General features: G+C 37.2%; 1 protein-coding gene across 3 annotated transcripts; it reads left to right on the forward strand.

Annotated features, from left to right (window-relative positions):
• Positions 1 to 516: 516 nt before the first annotated feature.
• On the forward strand, positions 517 to 16,579 carry Orc1 (origin recognition complex subunit 1). 3 transcript variants are annotated; one of them, XM_072299534.1, is made up of 13 exons: positions 517 to 715; positions 2,258 to 2,417; positions 3,670 to 3,792; positions 4,557 to 4,835; positions 5,765 to 5,857; positions 6,869 to 7,053; positions 8,916 to 9,024; positions 9,499 to 9,663; positions 10,741 to 10,890; positions 11,749 to 11,864; positions 12,601 to 12,753; positions 13,016 to 13,140; positions 14,972 to 16,579. In XM_072299534.1, exons 2-13 carry the CDS (start codon positions 2,262 to 2,264, stop codon positions 15,136 to 15,138), a joined length of 1,821 nt encoding a protein of 606 aa, XP_072155635.1. In that variant the 5' UTR covers positions 517 to 715; positions 2,258 to 2,261; the 3' UTR covers positions 15,139 to 16,579. The 3 variants fall into 3 exon arrangements, with proteins under 3 accessions (XP_072155635.1, XP_018909919.2, XP_072155636.1); XM_019054374.2 differs by having other exon boundaries at positions 517 to 699; XM_072299535.1 differs by lacking the exon at positions 517 to 715 and adding an exon at positions 779 to 918.
• Positions 16,580 to 21,771: the final 5,192 nt, after the last annotated feature.

The following is a 21,771-nucleotide window of genomic DNA, read 5'->3' on the forward strand; positions in this document are numbered from 1 at the left end:
TTTTTCAAGAATTCAGCCGCCTTATGTGTTATTTTTCAATCTCCGGCTTAACCTCACTTTTGGAGCGGGCGATGGATGAGTCGAGGTTCGGGGGGAAGGATCCTCTGAGTTGACTAGGATCCTACGCGAGAATGCGCTGCAATCACCCGCTCACAACAGAACGGCGTCCTATAGAACTCGTCCCTGTTTTCGCGCAAGTCCGTCATCCAAAGTTGGCGGGCCGTCAAAATGATGTTGATGAACCAGTCAACCAGTGCGCATCTCCGCCATCTGGCATTTGATGAGTTTATTTGATAATGGGATGTCCCACAATCAAATGAACTTATCAAATTTATGCAAATACTCACCAAATGCAAGATTGCGAGTCCATCATCAACATTTGACGGCCTTGACGGCCTGCCAACTTTTGATAGCGGACTGCGCGAGAACCATCCGCCATCTTTCATTTGATGAGTATTTGACGAGTTCGTTTGATCGTGGGACACAGGCTTTTATTGTGCTTTGCGAGTTTGCGCGGCTTTGAGCTTTGCCAAATGCAAACAAAAACATGATTCTGCAAGACATGACATCTCGTGTGCACCAATTAATAAGTTTTAACCGAATATTTCAACTCCTATAGTTTTAGAAATCCATGCCTCATTTCTCCTCAGTGTCCAAAATTTTTTCTCATCTCAAAATTTGATACCCATTGTGTTTTCTGTAAGTCTGCATCCTCGTAAGAATTATTCATTTTTTCTCTCAAAGTTTCTATGAGCATGTAAACCTCCAGGGCCTTTCATGTTCATTCCAAGCCCCCCGGCCTTCATAATTCTAGATATACAGCTTTCTTAGCTTTCTCAAAGGAAGGTCCATAAGCTTCATGGAGATCATTCATTGTATTGTTAAAATGTTGATCTCTCACGTGTGAATATTGGCAGTGTAAGTTGGCAATCACATAACTTGGTTGGCGACGTCGCTGACTTCCTATCGTACTTTAGTTTTTAAACGGAAAACTACGCAACGGCAATTCTTTATCCGTGATTTTTCTTCTCTGTGCGAAGAAAATTCTGCAAAAACCTCAAGGAATGATGTCAATATTTGTTCTTTAAAAAAATGATATTGAGGCGGAGATTTTTAGACACCGCAAGTCAGATAAGAGATTGCCGACTCACACCATCGACATGCAAACCATTGGGTGATTTATACAGAGTCATAGAATTCTGACCATCTAAAATAAAATATTCAGATCTTAAACCTTGACTCTTACGGACGAGTATACTTGTCATTGCAAAACCGCACTAAGCCCCTACAGAGGAGTATTCTTGTCCTGGAACCTCAAAAATCTTCATTTTCGGTGTCATTTATCTTTCAAAAAAATTGGGTGTGAATTGAGGGGCTTGGAGAACCAGGCGCACAAGTGCAGGTTTTGAAAAATTTGAGATACCTATCAATTATTTTGGGTGGTCGAAAGCCCCGGATTCTGGATTGTGCCGATTCCGGTTGAACAACATGGTCAAATTGTATTTATCTTCACAAAGATTCGTCATTTTTTCTCCCAGTAACTACAAAAAAAAAAAAAAAAGATCTCTAGTAAAAGTTGTCTGATTGCATAGTCTGTGAAGAATTCGCTCCCAAATTCCAAATTTTAAGCATTTAAAAGTTAGTTTGAACTTTCTTTCCGCCATTAGAATCCATGTAATTTTGAAACTTTGAGCACATTTTCTCGAAACAGCGAAAATTGCACTTATACGCCTTGTCTTCCAAGCCGCTCAAATGGTATCTTACAACTTACTTTGAGTTAGTAAACTACCGTTTATTGCTAAATTTGAATATTAGAACAATCCTAGTTCCTTTATTCCACATCCCAGCGTCCAAAAAACTTCGAGTATTGTATGGTGCCGTATAATCGTTGAAAAAATGCAGGCTGTCCCCAGGAATAAGTCAAGAACAAGGGAAACTTTTTTCAGTCTTTCTTTTCCGAGTCCTCCATATTGGCAGGGGGGTCAAAGGATTGTCCCTTGAATATTATTAAAGAACCTCAGAAGAAAGGTTAAAATTTGTGTAATTGCATCATACACTTCAAAACATCAGAAGGCCTCCATGTCTTTTAATTGAAGAACTTTCGCAGTTATTTTAGACTAGGTACTATCCTGTTGTCCGCTCAAGCTATTCATTACTTGTATCTGACCTCAAATGGCACTTAGCCGTAGGGAACTCATTATCATGTCCTTAACCTTCTGCCTTTGTACATAACCTGGAACATTTTTATTTGAAACAGAATTATGTCTCCATCTCCAGCTACAAGACGAAGGTCCTCCCGTCTGGATGAATGTCAATCTCCGAAAGAATCTCCCAGTTTCCGCAGCAGTCCCAGATTTTCTGTTGACAGCCCATCCAAGATTAAAAAATATGCAGATTTTTCTCAAGACAGTGATGAGGTAATAAATTTAATTTCTCCACTGATATTCAGGAGCAAGAAAGTAGTGCTACCTATCTACTATTCAAATTTTTTAAAAACATTTATGTTTGAAACAAAATTTATTTTTACGTAGGTATATTTCAAGTTGGATTTTTTTTTTAAATCTTTATAAATTGGACTTTTTTCTTGCAGATTGTCACTTTTGTGTTTAGTACCAACCAAGGAGAAGCCATGTTGATGTTTCATAGATTGCTGATATATCTGCCTTTCCACATTCGGTTGGACACAGGGAGAGAGATTTTTATTTCGGGGAAAGGAAATTATAGTTTTCCATGAATTTCGAAAAAAAGAAATGCTTGGAGGGTTAACATAATTAAAAATGATATCTAGCCCGTCAAAATCCCCTCCAAGTGGCCATATAGTGTAGTAGTGTAGCTTTCTCCTCATGATTCGGAGGTCCTATGTTTGATTCCAGGTAACGTACAAGTCTGATGGTCTCCAGGGAAGTTCACAAGGGGACTGAGTGAAGAGTAAGAGAAGGGATCAAGTTTGAGATGAGCCCTTAAAAGCTACTTAATAGAGATGGAACTAATTAAAATCACACAGATTACAAAGGAATTTGGTGCTGCCTGCATTTTACTACTAAAGTATTACTTTTTCTGGCGCCAACTTAGAGAGGAACAGGATTCAAAGAAAGAATTTTCAGTTTTTTCATGTGCACTTTGTAGAAGAAGGAGGTATTTGCAACACCAAATTGGTGATGAAGAGAGCTCTCTTTCCCTCGCCAGACGTCTGCTTTAGCTAGATATTTTTGGTCTTCATTTTTATTATATTTGATGAATTATACGAAGAAGAAAATAGCCTGTGCCCAACATAAGAACTCCATTTGAAGTTTCTATGGTCTCAGTTTATTTTTCGAACTTCGCATTTTTGCGAAGCTCAGGCTCTGTCTCACTCTGATATGGACTGCGTCAAGCAGAAAGGAACCAAGCCACATCAGCTATTGCCAAATTTAATTGGGCAATGCAATTTTTTACATGAAAACAGTTTTGCAGATTTTTGTGCAAATTTCAGTGAATTTTCTGCGTAGTTCAAAGCAAATTCCTTAAAATCTCTAAAGGAATCCGCATCAAAGTGCTCTTGTAAGAAATTGAATTGCCCAGTTAAATTTGGCTGTAACTAATTTGGCTTCGTTCCTTTCTGCTAAATGCTGTTCTTATAATTACTGTTTTCCCCATCCTCTTACAATCCTCTTGTTTTTATTTTTGCAGAGTGATGGAGAAAACACATCTCAAGAAAGGCGAGGAAGAAAACGAAGTGTACGTCAATCCCCTCGTAACTCTCCATGTACCCCTAAAGCGAAGCGCAAGTTAGATGGCTCTGAATTGCGCAAGGTACTTAAAACTTCCTCTTTACAACACAGCAAAGGTTTTTTTTCGTATATAGGTTTGTGAGTAGAACCGTAGAAAATCCTAGGATCAAATGAGACATCAGTTTTTGACTGAGTTTGGAATGCTCATTGGTGAAATTACCATTACTCTAAACAAATTCATCGGTATAATCGGAGTTTGTCTAGCATCAATAGTTGCTGATGAAAATCTCTCTGATTGATCCTCGTATGTCGTGCAAAATCTTGGCAATTTAAATATTAAGAGCGAAGCAAAATCATCACTGCGAAATTTTGAGAAATCCAGGGTTTTTCAAAATGGGAAGGCTGAGCTTTCTGTATCTCTGATCAAGGAGGAGCCATTGTTCATTATCAGCTTTGCAAGTAGCCATGTTTGTTGATGGTTATCTAACAGCCCAAACTTAAGCTCTAATCTTTTCTCTCTTGAGCAGTAAAAGCAAACTAAAGCCAAAAATATTTTACTTTGCCAGAATGCCAGCCATGTCTAAATTACACAAGAAGCATTGACTCATAATGTAAATTTTCTTATACTTAGCTTTGCCTTGTATAGTACTTACCGCGTGAACTCCCAAGTTTCTTCAATTTTCAGACTAGTTTATATTTGTCCAAACTGGTCCATTTTAAAAACTAGATAAAAACCTGCTTTCAATTTTAACAACAATTTGCTGAACTTGAATAGTAGTGCTAACTGCTCAAGAATCTTTGATGACAAAGTAGATATTAATAATCAGTTTTTTTCTTTTTATGTAGAAAGTACTGACACCAAAACAAACCCCCAATGAGCGTCTAACTGACAAGGAGGTCATACTTAGCTTGAGCAGGGTTGATGAAGATTCAGAGACAGAAGACTATTCAACGGAACCTTTAGCTACCTCAAAGTCAAATTCAAGAATCAAACGTCGATTAGAGTCTGCCGATGAATTTAAAGCTCAAGACTCTCCCAAAGAGGCGGAGACAGCTCTGAGATGTAGCTCTAGAACGAAGAGGAGATTAGAGTCACAGGATGAAAATTCAGCCCTTGACAAGCAGGTGAGTTCTAGGTGTTCTCATATTTTTCATTCCATCAAAATTCCGTCCAACACATACATGTTATCAATGCAAGTGTGAATGGGCCAGTATATGCCGTAAGGAAATAAGCTAAGAACCGTCAATATCAGGGTAAAATTAGACGAGAAATTCATTAGAACACCCGGTTTTGTCCAAAACAAGCTCTTTCTTGGTGAAAAACAGTATCCAAATTCGTGAATTTTCGAGTTTCCCGCCCGCCTCTGTGACGTCATACTGCAAATTATCGTGCGCGCACTCCCAGGTTTTTTCTCCGGGCGATCGACCAAACATCGGCCATCAAGAAATGTTGGCTTCGTAAACAAACGAAGATTGATAACAGAAATCTTTTACTTTTCTTTAATTTTAATCCATTTTCGACTTCTATGAAGCTGACAATCATTAGAGAGTCCTGCTAATAGAAAACAGGCGATAATACCTGTACCTCCAATACTTACCTGTGTATGCACTAGATTGGTCACGTATGAAGAACAAGCACTGAAAAAAGGCGCAGGACTGGATTAAGTTACTGTCGTCTCTAATATACTTCTAAACTTCTAATTTGAAGAACCAAAAAACACATCTCTAATGTGTAATCACTTGGTGCAGGCCAGAGGAACCTTGAACCACACGAAATCATATTGGTAAAGTTTGAGGGGTCAACAGGTTGTAGTACTAATATAAAGATGAACTTCAAACTCTTGAATTTTAGAACCACATGCTTTGGATAAGGAAACAACCAAACATTTGATTTAAGGTGAATATGAAAAGAGAATGATCAAAGAAAAGAATGTCAGGGTTTGAATGTGTGAGGGCTGAATTTACTGGAAAAAAAAATGAGTCCAAAACAAATTAAATCAGCATGTTGTTAAGATTCCCTTCTCTCTGTTGAAGAAGCTTTTTGTTGTTTTTAGGAGCCTCTGACTCCCAAGTCAAAACAGAGAATTCCCAAAGCAGAAGAGGCACCAAAAACTCCGAGGTCCATCCATAAACACCCAGGAGGGAAGGTAAATACTATCTTTTTATTTTATTCACCTCCTAAATATATCATTTTTCTAGACTTTTTGTACAGTCGTTTTTGATCCAAGGCTGAAATTGTTGAACGTTCCTTAAAAATACTTTGAAAAGAGAACAAAAACTTGAAAGATATTACAAATAATGTTACTTAGTAAGTATGCATCACAGTATGGTTTTGAGGTGGCTTAAAGGTGGCAAAAAGTAATAAAATAAGTTAAAAACGTTACATCATTCTTCAATGGTTTATGGAAAACCATTGAAATTTGGGAAGGAGGATATTGCCTGCAGCCTGATTATTGAAATGTTTTGTTTGTCGGATCGACATAGATGACATAGGTTAAAAGACGGAGCGTGATTGGTCGGCTATGTCTTATCGCTGCTTTATCGTGCCTTTGTCAGGTGGAATGATCGACATACTGTCGGAAACTTAAGAGGTGCCGTTAGCTTGTCGAGAGGTCAACCCGACATAGACACCACAAAGCAGCGATAAGACATAGCCGACCAATCACGCTCCGCCTTTTAACCTATGTCATCTTTGTCGTCCCGACAAACAAAAAGTTTCAACAATCAGGCTGCTGACACCAACAACTGATCCAAAAATGTATTGGGGACCCTCCTGAAAAAAAACAAGAATTCTAAAGTTTGCAGAGATGAAGCAGGACTTCTGAATCACTCTGTATATATTTTATGTTAAAGGACTAAGGTTTTTGTTACAAAAGAAAAAAAAATCATAAAAAAGCAGGAAAACAGCATTGTATCATTTTTTAATGTCCCCATTAACAGCACTTTAAGAAAATTGGAAACATGGAACTTTTATAGAGTCTTAAATTTCTGTGTCACTCAGAATTTCCAGCTTTTAAAATGTTTAATTTTTCATGACAGCCGCTACACCTTTTTTTTTGTAAATATTTATTGGTACATTTTAATCAAGGTGTGGAGAAAGTCATCCTAATTTCTCCTTCTTCATCAACTGAATATTTGTCTCCATATTGTTTTTTCAGTCTGGCTACTCAACTCCACAATCAGCGAAATTTAAAATCAATCCTAGTACACCAAGAACTCCCATTGATGAAGCAAGGGCTAACTTGCATATCTCAGCAGTTCCCAAGTCGCTACCTTGCCGAAAATCTGAGTTTGACACAGTTTACAATTTCCTTGCGAGAAAAATTGAGTCTCAGTCTGGAGGGTACGTGATCAAAGGACCTAGACTACTTCTTTGTTAGGAATATTTAACCCTTTATTGCATGAGCAACTCGTTGATTTTGGAGGGAAAATCCACATTGTACAGTATTTTTTCGACATTAGAGTCGGTTAGAATCGATTTTTATGGGTTTTTTTTAAAGTAAAGAGATCAGACTTAAAATGTTCCTCAAAACTCATTTCTTGCTTCGATTCAATTTTTTTCTCCAGCACAGAAATAAAGCTGAAAACCATTCGTTGCTTTCATGCAACGCTATGCAATAAAGGGTTAAAAAGAAAAATGAATTACAAGTACAGAAAGAATATCAAAGATTTTACAAGGAGGGACCCAAAAAAACCGGAATTTTGCTGTAACTTGGCAACGATGGAAAACATTCCGGTTCCCCTGCTTGGAGTCATAACCAGGAGCTATGAAAAGTCGCTATGCCAAATTTCAACTTTGTAGCGCACATTCTTTTATTTTGGCGTGACTTGGTTTAAGGGGTTGTCTGAGGAGTTCGTCGTTTTTGAAGATGGGTCAATTTCAGTAACAACACTTAGCGCTCAAGTTTTTCTCTCTTACTCGATAATAAAACAACTTCCTTTGTCAACATTTTGAAGTGCTGCTCCTAGAAGACAAGCCTCATCAAAAACTTTAGTGTAAGTACAGTTTTTCGTTTTAAAAATGGTGCTGTGTCGCCCGAAACCCCTGTATGGCTCCAAACCGCCATCGCCATCGGATAGAACCAATGCAAATAATGAAAAAAGTTGCATCTTTGTGAATGAGAGTGGTTATAAATCATTTAAGTAACTTGCAGATATCACTTGAATGTAATACAGAAACATTCGAAACATTTCTGTAAAAAATTTGGGCCTAAAATGTGTTGTTGCCAAATTAACACCCCATTTAGCGTTCTGGCCGGTGACTGCCGCTGGGCGTCCAACCGAAGTTTGAACAATTAATCACTCTACAAAATGAAGAAAAACATTTATTCACTTATGTCATGAGTGAAACATGTTCCCTGCAAGATTCACTCCAAAAATTGACAGAGTTAGCTGCGTATTGCCCATGAAAATCACCCATCTTCAAAAACAACGAACTTGCCAGACAACCCCTTTAATAAAGTCTCGCCAAAACAAAAGAAAATGAGCTACGACGTTGAAATTTGGCCCAGTGACTCTTCATAGCTTGTAGTTACACCTTGCAGTAGAACTCGGATATTTTCCACCGTTGCCAAGTTACAGCAAAATTCCGGTTTTTTGGGGTTCTTCCTCGAACATCATTCGGTCCTGAGTTTAGTTCCACAAGTAAGTGTAGTCTATGAAAAGTTGGTTTCTTGATTAAGTATGTGTTTTGGAACTAATCTAATTTTGATTTTGATTCTTTTGTTTCTATGAAAGTTTTATGTATACTAATTAATTATCTTAACTTTAACATGAATGTTTCTATTACGGCATTTAGCTGCACCAACTGTACAAAGTCAGGCAGTGAAATACATAACATATGTCATTAAATTAACTTATGAAAAATCTTAAATCAATCACTACTCTTTGCTAAGCATTCTCAATCCTACTACATATCTAAAATTTGTGAAATTCCCATAGAATAATGTTGCAAAAATTCATTTTAAAACATTCAATTTTTCAAAGCAAAGTTAGATACAGAACCTAGAATAAAACATTATTAGGAAAGTTGCAACTACTATTGGATGTCCACCAAAAAAGAAAATCTTTGCCCTCTAATGATGAAATGCGAAAAATACACAGTGAGGTGTTGACAAGGTGAAGGCTATTTTTACATCAATCAAATATTTTAACAAATGCAGCAGCATTGTTGAATGATATGTCTTTTTAACATTTTTTGTTCAGAGTCATGTATATCAGTGGTGTTCCTGGTACTGGAAAAACTGCAACTGTACACAAAGTTATCGAGTCACTAAGAGAAGAAGCTGAAAAGGAAGAAATTGATCCATTCATTGTAAGCACCATCCATGTTCAGCTTTCTGCAAGTGGTCCACTGTGCCCATTTTATGGCCCAATAACCAATTATTAAAATATTTCAAACGTATTTAACGAAATTTCCTATCACATATTAATTTCTGAATATCTCATCAACCTATTCTCAACTCTTCTTTATTTTTTTAAATTGTTTTTTCAATCCAGGTTCTTTGTGGTATTAGGAGAAGAGGAATAAAAAAGGAAACATGCATGATTGAAACGTTGGGTCAATTGAATTTTTGCTATTTGTACTAATAGGATCATGATGCTTTCACTTAGGTACAGGTGTGCAGTTTCTTGAAAGGAGCAAAGAGTCTTTTTAAAAAGGCTGATTGGTGTCAACCAAACATATTCATTTTTGTATGAATGTATCAGTTCTGAAGGCTAAAAGTTGAATCTAATTTTGCAAAATCACTCCAGGCTTATGGACAACTTTTCTCTTTAATATTTTCAGTTTATCGAAGTTAATGCTTTGCGGGTCTCTGAACCTCGTCAAGCATATGTCAAAATTTGGAAAGACTTGACTGGGGAGACAGTTTCTGTTCCTGTTGCTCAGACCTCACTCGAAAAGAAATTTAGCCGTCCAGCCAAAAAAGCCACAATAATTCTAGTTGATGAGGTATGTTTCTTTGTTTTGTATCTTAAATTACCTAGGTCTCTTTCAGTGGATAATTAATTCAAACCCAACATGTTTTAAAAATTATTTTTGTTTAAAGAAAGAAAGGAAGAAAAAATAACAATTTTTGAGTTTTCCTGTGTTAGCATAAGATGTGTCAGTCAGCCATCCTGTCCAAGAATGTAGAAGTATATCTTTTCATTCAGTGTACTTCAAAAAGACATTATTTTCTGAATGCATTTGAGAAATCTTATTTCAATTTATAAATGATTCTGAGGCTATTAATGGTGTTTTTTTTTTAAAGATCAAACAGAAGCTAAAAAAATTAGACTATGAAAGGCACTAAAACTGTTTCCTTCTTAGTTGGCTTAATATATATATATGAGTCGCTTTTATAGCGCTCTTTGGCGCTGTGCGACGCCTAATCGCCACAAAGCTCGGTCTTCCCACAGGTCATCAGGGAGTTGACAATCTCTTATCTCATTTAACACCCCCTGTCGCCAACCTCTCACTGGGCGTCCCCTACGTCTCCTCCCAGGAGGAACCCAATCAAGCATCTTTTTTGGCAGCCTCTCTTCCGTCATCCTATTAACATGACCATACCAAACAAGTTGTTTGGTCATGACGTCGAACACGATGTCATTTTCGACTTCCATTATCTGACGCACTCTATCATTACGGACCCGATCTCTCCTAGAAATTCCTGCTGACCTTCTCCAGAAATCCATCTCCGTTGCTCTTAGCATATCCTGTGTCCGTTTCTTCAGCTGCCAAACTTCACATCCGTATGTTAATATACTTTTGACTACAGCGTTGTATATCCTCCTCTTGTTATCTTTGGAAATCCGCTGATCCCAGAGGATTCCATTTAAAATCGCTATAGCCTTCCTTGCTAAGGTGTTCCTTTCCCTGATAGCTTGATCCGTCCTTCCATCCTGGGTCAACCCAGAGTTGGCTTAATATGGTATTAAAAAAGTTAATACATATTATTACCCTTCCAGTATTCGTATTTCTAGTATTTCCCGAAATTCCAGTATTTTCCCCTCATTAAAGTAGCAACTTTTCTTTCCCATTTTTCAGCTAGACTATTTATGTAACCGGAGACAAGATGTTATTTACAATATATTAGATTGGACTACAAAACGAGATGCCAGACTTATAGTTTTAACCATTGCCAATACAATGGATTTGCCAGAAAGAACTTTAAAAGGCCGTGTCACCAGTCGAATGGTATTTATACATTTAAAATTAGTTTTCTCATATTTTTTTAAAATGCACAACCATCTTATTAATCTACTTTTACACCCTCTGAAAAATAAATGCAAGGGCTGTGCAAATGAGTGATTCCGTTTGATTAAAAAAGACCCCATCCCATTCATGAATGAGCCCTTGAATGAGGGAAGTATCCAGGAATGAGCCTAGTGAAAAATTCTGGACAGTACATATAACCTAAATAGTATATTAATAGTGAAACTGCAGAAATGTGTATGTTGGTTTGAGGGGTAGCAGAATTCCTATCACATTTTATTTTTGACATCAATGAAAAACTACGACATATCAATTATTAAACACTTCTGTGATTTTTTCTCACTCCATGAAAATTCTATGCCTTGATGTTGGTTTTATCTCCCTTTAAAAAATGAAAAAGGAGTTGATTCTCATGAAATTGGTGTTTAGCAGCAGCAACTCTTGTCTTAAGACAAGCTTCCTCCAAAAATCGAAAGCAAATTTAGTGCCACTCCAAATTTGTCCTCAATTTATTATACATGGGTATCACAATCTGCAGTGCAGTTTCCTGAACATTTTGGAAAAGATTATCGCTAGAATGTCTCAGAGCGTATAGAAAGATTTAAGAAAAAAAATTGTTACATGCATTTTGATTACTTAGTGTTTTTTTTAATCCTTTCAAGTGATTAATTCAGGAATTTTCGTTGAGCACTACACCAACTTCATTTACACTCAGAAGAAAAATATTTCAAAGTACTTGCTATGTATTTGTATTCAAACGTCTTCATTCTCGCAGCTTTAATAGTTAGAAACAGATTGAAAATATGCAAAATCGGACCTGGAATTTTGTTCTCTTTTTAGGGGCTGACTCGCCTAATGTTCCAGCCGTACACTCACACTCAGTTGCAGGAAATAGTCATGAACAGATTAGATAAGTTCAAGGTATTCCAACCAGATGCCGTTCAATTAGTTTCAAGGTTAGTTCCCATCATCTTGCTTTATGACAATGATCAATTAATGATGAATTAGAATATTAATGAATAATAATGATTAGATGGGATTGCTTCAAGACCTGCAATGTAAAACATTGCCTCACCCACAAAATCATCAAGAAAATTGAATTTAAATCCTAAAAAAATCTCTTCTTAGAAAGCAACTCCATTTATTTCGTAAAACTTCTCGAAAAGTGAAAGAAGGAAACTTTGAGTGAGTTCAAGCATTTGCTAACTGTATGTACAAAAAATAAATAAATTAAAAGTTCAATACACCAGACTTGTTGAGAACCGCCCAAAAATCTGGTAATCTGTGGAGGCGACTGTTTTGTTGCAAAAGCGCTGAATTTGAAGTCTGATTAGCAACCGAGATACAGAATGTAATAAAACGCTTGACAGCCAACCTTATCGACTACTACCTTGGAGTAGACCAGAATTTAAAAGTGGTGCTGTAGGCAGAAGGACTATCATCTAGTGTGACCTCTAGAAGTAAAATTCCCAATTAAAAAGTCATGATTATGAGTTGTATTTACCTGACTATCAGGAACTGTTGAACTTCGCCAAATATTCCAACTTGGAAAATTCTGTTTTTGTTAAAAATTTCTCCACTTGCCTCCTTAAATTTTTCCTATTGATGCATTATGCATCTTTCAGATAATCCACTTTCTCAGACTGCTGTTGATTTTTAATGAAAAACTTCTTTTTCTCAACTACTATCCAGGAAAGTTGCAGCTGTCTCAGGTGATGCCAGGAGAGCTTTGGATATCTGTCGAAGAGCCACAGAGTATGCAGATGAAAAAATGCTTGTCACAATCGCACATGTCCATGAAGTGCTTCAGAACATTTTCACAGGACCCAGAGTGATGACCATCCGGTAAGTTGGATCAAGTTCCTTTTTTTCGCATCATTTCCCTTCATTAATATTTTTCCTATCAGGAATAAAACTGTAACCCATACACAAGCAAAGTTCTCTGTCAAAAATGTAAACTTTGTTTCAATTGCATACCCATACGACATTTCAATGTAGAGTATGACAAAAGGTGATACATTTTTAATTTAATTTTTATTTTTCCCTTACTGCATTTCATTTTCTCCACTGCTTTGACATGATTTTCTTAATCCATTTGTGTTTGCAGAAATTGCAGTGAAATGGAAAAGTTAGTTTTACGATCTTTACGAGATGAAAGTCTACGAACTGGAGTTGAAGAAACACACCTGAAAAAAATGTATCGGGGTTTGACTGGCTTATGTGGTGTTGAGGGTGAGTTAACATCATACTTTTTTAGCTATTCATTAAAAATTTTCCATGTACTAAGGCCTTGCAGATAGTAAATTTTGAAACGATCCAAATATCAAAACAAAAGTTGAGGAATTTTGCGGAGCAAAATTAATTGCTAAAATAAACTGAGAAGCTAAATCCCTTCATGACTTTTGGCGAAACTAAATCTCAATGTAACAAATTTTGTCACTTAAAAGTGATGCAAGCAAGATTGCATGCCATCATTGATGCTATAGGCGTTGATCTTTAAAAGAAACATGTCACCTGTTTTAAAGGTAAAAAACCACCTTTTGGTCATTATGTCATGCAAAATTCATGGCACTGGCTTCTTCGAAATACTAAGAAATTGTGAGGAACAAAACTGATTAAATTTAGGTCGGACATCTATACTCTGCAGTATAAAATATACTAATAGCTCCTAGCAGAAAGATGCACTTGTATTGTGGTTGAGTACCACCTTCATTGTCATTTGCATTGATTGCTGTGAGATGCAAATTGCATTGAAGGAAGATGAGAAGTTTAATTTCAGCAAAAATAGGGCAAAAAATTTGTGTTTTTCCCAAGGTGTGAGGGAATTTTTGCGCAGTGAAATCAGTAGTTTAGTTACATAGCAGATTTGCTGCAGAACAGAATTCACTTATAATTGAAGTCAGAAACACGTCCACTTGTCTGAGAGTGATGCGTTGTGCTGTTTTTGCTAATCTGATGAAAACACCTTTCGCTTAAGTTTGCATACTTCTTCATGTTGCACTGATTGCTACGTGCTCTATTTGAGTGATTTGGCTGATTGTTGCCTTGCTGATCGGTAAACTTGACTCCATCAACATACTGCTAAAACATACATGAGGACTCATCTGTAACAATAGCGGTCGCTGACATCTGCCATTTTTAGGGCAAACGCTTTTTTCTAATTCTGGAGCCCTCAAAAATGTCTGTGCAAAGTTTCGAACTTCCAGCGCAATTTTTCGGCGAGATATGAACTGAAAACCATGTTATTTGTAAAAACAGCGGATGTGAGAATCCACTGATCTCCGCGACCGGCGCAGCAGAACACCGTGGAGATGGAGATTCGAATGAACTTATGCGATAACTGCCTGCGCACTGGCCATGGGCTGCAGTTAAACTCAAATGATACCTATCGGCGCCATCTAGCCAGAATTGTTCATTTTTTAACTGATTTTATAATTTATTCCTTATTTTTGACGTAGAAGTTACAAACGGTTTAGTTTTTCGTTCAATTTAATTAAATGACTCAGCATTGACTTACTTTTGATCCATTTCAATCGTTTCCCCAGCCTTACCTTTCCTGAAGACTTTGTTTCATGCATAAAAAAATGTTTCAGTAAAAATAGCGGATGTCACATTTTTTTCAAATCGCTGTTACTCCTTCAATTTTTCACTTAAATAGATCATAAAACGTGTGTCTTTTACAGGAAGAGTTGCTCTTCATGAAAATCGTCATAAGAATCCTCTCTTACATTGTCAGTTCTGAGGGCGGCTTAGTGCAAAGCTTCGAAAACTTCAAACACAATTTTCTCACAATGTGAAAACTCGACATCCGCTATTGTTACATATAAGTCCTCACATGTAGGTGTTCGTACTTAGAGTCTTTTGTGATCTACTGTCTCCTAAATTTACTATTTTTTATGAAAAGAGAAAGAAGAAGAAAAATTTCTTGCATTTTTTGTAGGTGTGATTCGAAATTTGTCGAGTCAGCCTAAAGGCTTCATTTCAACGCCTGTTCTAACATGCATATTATCTATTAATCATTAATATCTGTCCTCTTACTTTTTTTCTTTTACATTTGTTCCAGCCCTCCATGTCCCAAGTATTGGCTCTGTTTCGCAGCTTTGCACGAAATTGTCAAATATGGGTTTGATTATTGCCGAGAATAGCAGCAACACTTATTTATATCGAAAACTTTTACTGAATGTAAGTGTGGATGACTTACACTTCGCACTCGATGAGAATTTTCAGTAAACTTAATTCTTTCAACTTTGTAAAGTAGAGAGTGCACATAGGCCACACAAATTTCCTCCAATTTTTTTTAAGTGATATTAACATGCAAGAAACAAGTTCAAAGTTGCACAGTTTGAACTCCTGTTATAACGCTTATCACCAAGGAAGTCAAGATGGCATCTGAGCAGATCTCCAAAGCGGAGGTCACACTTTCAACAGCACATTCCTTCTGGCACGATCCATGGCCCGTTGATACAGGCGTTGATAGCATACGTTGATAGCACATAATAAGCAAACATATTGGAATTTTCATTTTTCAAGAATATCATAACTTTTTGATGTGAGTAATGCACCTGACAATAGTTTTCATGAAAATTGAAAGATTCGAATGTGTTTTTTTATTTTCCGTTATCGATGCACGGGCCATGAATCGTGCCAGAGGAAAGGTTTGGTCGCAAGTGTGACCGCCATTCGAGGGATCTCCTTGGACACCATTTTGACTTTCTCAGTGATATGTGTTTTAATGGGAGTTTAAAATACGCGACTTAGAACTTTTTTTCCTGATTTAATATTGCTCAAAAAAATCAGAGGAAATTCCTGAGAACTAGGTGCACGCCCAACCATTCAAAAATACTAAAAGCAAAAAATACTGAACAAGCTCATTGCTGATTTTTTCAGTCAGAATTCTCTTTTTTATACCGTTGACAGATAATGCTTGATGTTATTTTTTCATTTCATTGATTCGATCTGCTGATGTTTTTACTTAAATGGCAAAAATTACTTCAGAGGAAGGAGATACTATTTTTAAATATCCTGAATCACTAAGGATTTCAACCACCTCTTTACTCAGTCAATCACCTCAATCATCTGTTTCTCTTATTTTATTTGTTTTCTTCCTGAGTATCTACTGTAACTAAGTCACTGAATGTAGCTGAAATAAAATGAGATTTAGGGGTGAGCATAGTATAGCCTATATAATCAAGAAAATTTTATGTAAGAAGCTCAAAAATTCCAAACAATTTTAATTTTAAGGCATTTTTACAAGTGATCTTCATGAATCAAATACAACTGAAGATTCTTTTAGATAATAATTTCATTTAAATGAGAATCATAAAAATAAAAACAAAAGTAATAATAATCACCTTCATGATCAATTATATTTGAAGTAGCAAATAAAAATCTCGAATTTTAAAGTGTGCCTTTTGCTTCAAAATCCACACCTAATTTTATAAACGTGACAAATATAAGTGTTGATCTGTTCAATCAGTTATCTTAGTATGTAAGTCAATTATTTTTCTATTCCCACAACTGATAGTTTCCTTTTTATTGATGCATGTGGTTGCCTATTTTTATTATTCAGTGGCCTGTAGTTTACAATCTGTGATTTTCAAACTGGCGTTTTTCAATTGTTGTAATTTATATTAATGTGATCCAAATACATTATTTTTAACAAAGCATACAATATTATGTTCACTTTATTTCTTGTTTCTCGCTTTCTGTATCATTAATTCAAAGATGTATTATGATAGTATCAAGATAAAGGGAATTCAGGACTAAAGTTTAAAATTTTCAGCATGCTAATAGATCACAACTCGATTCCTGATAGTCAATTTTCTAATTTTGATTTTAACTGATAAATACTTTTAAGAAAATTGGGTGTTATTTCAAATTGCAATAATGATTACTGAAGTAATCATAGTGCAAGATAAGCTGAGATTGAAGCTAGCTACAGCCTTGCCTGCACCCTGGCCTAGCTGGAAAGTATAAGCTGTATGTTTTTTGGTTGAGGAAAATTTTCAAGTTTTTTTACCAGTTACTGGTTCCGGTAAAAAATCGAGTGTCAAGGAAGGAAGGGGGATTTGTCAGTCTCTTATTGCTGCATGCCAAGAGCTGAAAGCATTTTCAAACAAAATGAGAATTGTAAGAATCTAGTAGGAATCTAGCAGTTTCGAGAGCCCGTAAACCCCAGCCAATCATCTTACCGGCTGCCTACCCTCAGTTTTGCTTAAGACAAGCTTATAAATGGCACCAATGATTTTTTGAAAAATTGACTTAATTTACCTGTGTAGGTAATTAATTTTGACTTTTCATAACTTCGGCTAAAGTTGAACTATCAACGGCTGAGTTGGTCCAGCCAAAGGACCCCCTAAATTTTTAAATATGTGGAGAGTGTCTCTTATTGAACAAGGAGATTCCCAAAATTCACATCTTCAGATGTTAGTGTTCAAAAGTTATCTGTGGGGGGGGGGGGGGGGGGGGGGGTGTCATTCTCAAGTGTAAAGTGTACAAAGCAGATATCTTAGATTGGCACTACCAGGGACGAGTTCTATAGGACGCCGTTCTGTTGTGAGCGGGTGATTGCAGCGCATTCTCGCGTAGGATCCTAGTCAACTCAGAGGATCCTTTCCCCCGAACCTCGACTCATCCATCGCCCGCTCCAAAAGTGAGGTTAAGCCGGAGATTGAAAAATAACACATAAGGCGGCTGAATTCTTGAAAAATAAGTATATTTTTGGCGTTTTTCGACCCCTTTCGACTAAGAGGGTTCTGCCGCAGGTAATAGTACGACGAAAAATTCGATTTTTCGCAGTTATACGTGATCCTGCGGATTTTAATGAAGTCCAACAACTGATAACAGCAGTGAGTTGCGAGGATCCTACGCGCGATAGCAGCACTAGTACCTGCTCACGAATTTTTACATTGACTCTTACGGGAGTCCAGGGTCCTATAGAACTGGTCCCTGGCACTACTGACCCGATTGAGCGTTTTTGCAGGCAAAGACCCCCTACGAATGAGCAGGCGATCACAGAGCGGGAGTAGCTGGTGGAGCCTGAATGAAGCTCGCTCGGACTCCATGATTATACTCTGTTGCTCTCTCCTCTCCTCTACTCTTTGCACATCACATAATGGCGCCAAGCACAAATTTCACTCTCGGAAAAAAATTAAACTGCTCAGCTCAGGGAATTGACCTTTATGATCGGGATTAAATTTCTAAAAGAGTCCAAACCAAGTACTAACCAGGGTAATTCTCAAAATTCTTTGGCAAGACATTTTTCTGATATAATTTAAGGATTACCTAAGGAGGGAAAATCTTTAGCATATCTGGCACAAGCTTGTGTGGGGGCCCCGCAGCGTTCTGAGGCATTGAAATCAAATTCTAAACGTACCTACTTACATTTTGAATTTTGATGGAAAATAAGGGAGGAGGGGCTTCATTTATATCTGAGCCATGGGGATGCCAGATGATGAGGGATGAGTTTGAGGATTTTTGCGCTCAGCAGAGATGTTTTCAGGAGCCTTGGGGGAACTAGTTAGGAGGAGGGGGGGGGGGGGAATATTACCCTCTCCTGACTTCAAGAAATATGAGGGCTTTTGTTAAGTTAGCTGTGTTGCTAGACTTTCATTGTGGAATTTGTAATTCTACCAAAAATATTTCCATGTGAAGATGAACCATCAAGCTAAAAATTTAACTCAGCATTCGCACAAATTTATAAATTTTTTTTGTGGCACAATGGTACAACTTCTGGGAAACATCCTGTTAAGGTGATTCGTCAAGCTCAAGTGACGTGGTCGAACTGGCATGCGATATATCGCATCTTTTAGGTAAAAAATCTCGGCAGATTTTGAATTTTCAGCAAAAAAAAGGACGATAGCCCCTGCGCATGAGCCTGAAGAATCATTCTGAACCCAAAAATCGGCAAAATTCAGAGAAATGAAAACAGGATAGTGTTTGGAAAAAAACCTCGCATTCGATACCGAAATCGATAGCTGAATCGAATGCGAGGTTTTTTTCCAAACACTATCCTGCTTTCATTTCTCTGAATTTTGCCGATTTTAAGGTTTAGAATGATTCTTTAGGCTCATGCGCAGGGGCTATCGTCCTTTTCTTTACTGAAAATTCAAAATCTGCCGAGATTTTTGACCTAAAGATGCGATATATCGCATGCCAGTTCGACCACTTCTTAAGAGCTTGACGAATCACCTTAAAGGTAACGAGGCACTTAGCATATTTCTTGAAAAATTTGCTAAAAAAATATCTTTGCACATTTCTGCTTTTGATAACTTATACCTACAAAAGTACATAACGATCCAAAAAGTGGTGAATTTTACCAGTCAGGCATCAAGGGGTGAAATATATGGGAGCATAAATATAGCATTAGGTACCTACGATGACATTTGAATCAGTGAGTCGAAAATACACCAACTCGGAAAAAAAAATTTCAGGAAACACCTAAAACTTCGCAGCGGGCGAAGAAGTTGGTTTAAGAAAAACTTTTTTGGTGCCAAAGGACGCAAGAAGTACTCTAGAGACTTTAACGTACAAAGTTTCAGATACTGATTTTTCATTGTCTGCCCTGAAAAATTTATATTTTTTGACCTGAATAACGCTTGAATATTTATATAACTTGTTGGCACAAGGTATACCGAACCGAAAAAAGAAAACCGCATCGGATAGTCACCCGTTTCCCTTGATCGGCCAAAAATTGGTATTTCCAATGAAATTCTTCGATTCTTCCCTTTTCCTGTCGCCGTTTCGAGCACTTCCGATTGCAATTTCGAAATATCCTTTTGCGTGCAGATGCTTCTACTTATCCAGAAGTGTAACTAAACCGTAAAAAAGTGAAAATCGAAAAAAAACCGTGTTGGAGTGTTTCCGAACTCACTGATTCATTTTACATTATTGGAAACATGATTATTTGGATAGATAATAGATATAAGGTGGGGAGCAGTGTTCCCAGGTGCTCCTATCTTGAAAGGTCCGTACGCTCTCCGGATGGGCTCGTGTATGTCCGTGCCGCTCCGTGCTCCGTGCTCCGTGAATCACCTCCCGCGATTTTTAAATACTTATACTTTATTTCTCAAATGAAGAATTACTAAACATCAATTCTTATAAGAACTTCCATGATTTTTCCTCTCTGTGCGAAGCAAATTCTGAGAAAATTTCAAGGAATGATGTTGATTTGTTCTCTATTGAAAAATACCTACAGGAACAGTGATTTTTGAATGCTGCCGAACGAACTGTTGTAGCTACCTATGTCCAAATCATGCTTGAATAGCGACATTCAAGTACCTATGTCCTCTAGAAAGCATTGGCAGGGAAAAATAATCGGAACAATTATAGGTACCTACATCAAAAAGCAAAAATTCAAAAGATAGGAGCTGACTTTTCATGAAATTCATAATTCCTAACCCATTGAACTGAATTGAATAACACATAAATTAATGCAAAAAGTACTAAATCAGGTCCTGTATGATACCTGAAATTTATTCGTGGCTTCCTTCTATCAATAACATTGGCGAAATTGAGAAAAAAAGTAAGAAAAAATGTCAGAGTGATCAAACACAAATGCACAACAATACAGAAAACAGGGACGGACCTTAAATGAAATGGCTGAATTATGATAAGAATACAATATAATTAATGCAAAAAGTATCTAATTTGTTCCCGAACGATACCCGGCTTTCATACTAAACATAGTTGTATCAATAACTTACGCAAAAGTAATAAATAATGCAAAGAAAAGCGGATTAACAGACGCACGGACTGCGCCGGGCGAGCGTACAGACATTAAATGAAATGACTGAATTTTGATAAGAATACAATATAATTAATGCAAAAAGTATCTAATTTGTTCCCGGACGATACCCGGCTTTCATACTAAACATAATTGTATCAATAACTTACGCAAAAGTAATAAATATTGCAAAGAAAAGCGGATTAACAGATGCACGGACTGGGCCGGGCCGGGCGCACGGACATAAATGAAATGACTGAATTTTGATAAGAATACAATATAATTAATGCAAAAAGTATCTAATTTGTTCCCAAACGATACCCGGCTTTCATACTAAACATCATTGTATCAATAACTTACGCAAAAGTAATAAATATTGCAAAGAAAAGCGGATAAACACACGCACGGACAGGGCCGGGCGAGCGTACGGACAAAATAAGATAGGGAAAAATTTTCCCATAAGGTTTTTGTCCGTACGCTGTCCGCGCGGGTATAGGGAATGTCCGCGCGGCACGGAAATATCCGTACGCCTGGGAACACTGGTGGGGAGACGGCAGACGATAGGATGGGTTAGAGTAGGTATTGGTTAGAGAGTGCTCGAACTGCTCTGAGTTCCCGTCGCGCCACGCAGCCATCTTGCCTGCTCATTCCGAGGGGGTCTTTGCCTGCAAAAAGTAAACATCCTACTGACCCATTATATATCAATCAATAAACATAACCTCAAAAATTTAATTTTTTCCGGTTTTTGCGTTTGGCCCAGATATTCCAGACCAAATTCTCATCAAAGACCAAAATCTGTCATCGGTGTCAAACTCGCTCCTAATGTAAACAAACAAACGGCGACATAGTCCGGACATAAACAAAGCGAATCTCCGTCGAGATGTTCCAGACTAATTTTCTCAGCGTTATCGTTTCTTCACCTCGACAAAAGAACTTTCGTCCGCATCCATCTATCCATTTCGTTAAATCAGATATCAGTTACCGCGTTGATCTGTTCATTGTGGTTTCAAGTGAAATTGGAGCGAGATACTCCGGACTCCTAACGTAAACAAAGCGGCCTGTACCTGGTCGAGATGTTCCGGACTCATTTCTTCATTTACGTTTCTTTTCTTCATCTCGACCAAAGAAGTTTCCTGCGC

This window comes from Bemisia tabaci, chromosome 4 (assembly GCF_918797505.1).
Source record: "Bemisia tabaci chromosome 4, PGI_BMITA_v3".
NCBI classification, from domain to species: Eukaryota; Metazoa; Arthropoda; class Insecta; order Hemiptera; family Aleyrodidae; genus Bemisia; species Bemisia tabaci.

Excerpts from the sequence above, each read along its gene's own strand:
- Orc1 (XM_072299534.1), top strand. The coding sequence starts at position 2,262 with ATGTCTCCATCTCCAGCTACAAGACGAAGGTCCTCCCGTCTGGATGAA. Across the intron at positions 5,858-6,868 it reads ATAAACACCCAGGAGGGAAG|TCTGGCTACTCAACTCCACA; the intron begins GTAAATACTATC and ends TTGTTTTTTCAG. Across the intron at positions 12,754-13,015 it reads CCCAGAGTGATGACCATCCG|AAATTGCAGTGAAATGGAAA; the intron begins GTAAGTTGGATC and ends TTGTGTTTGCAG.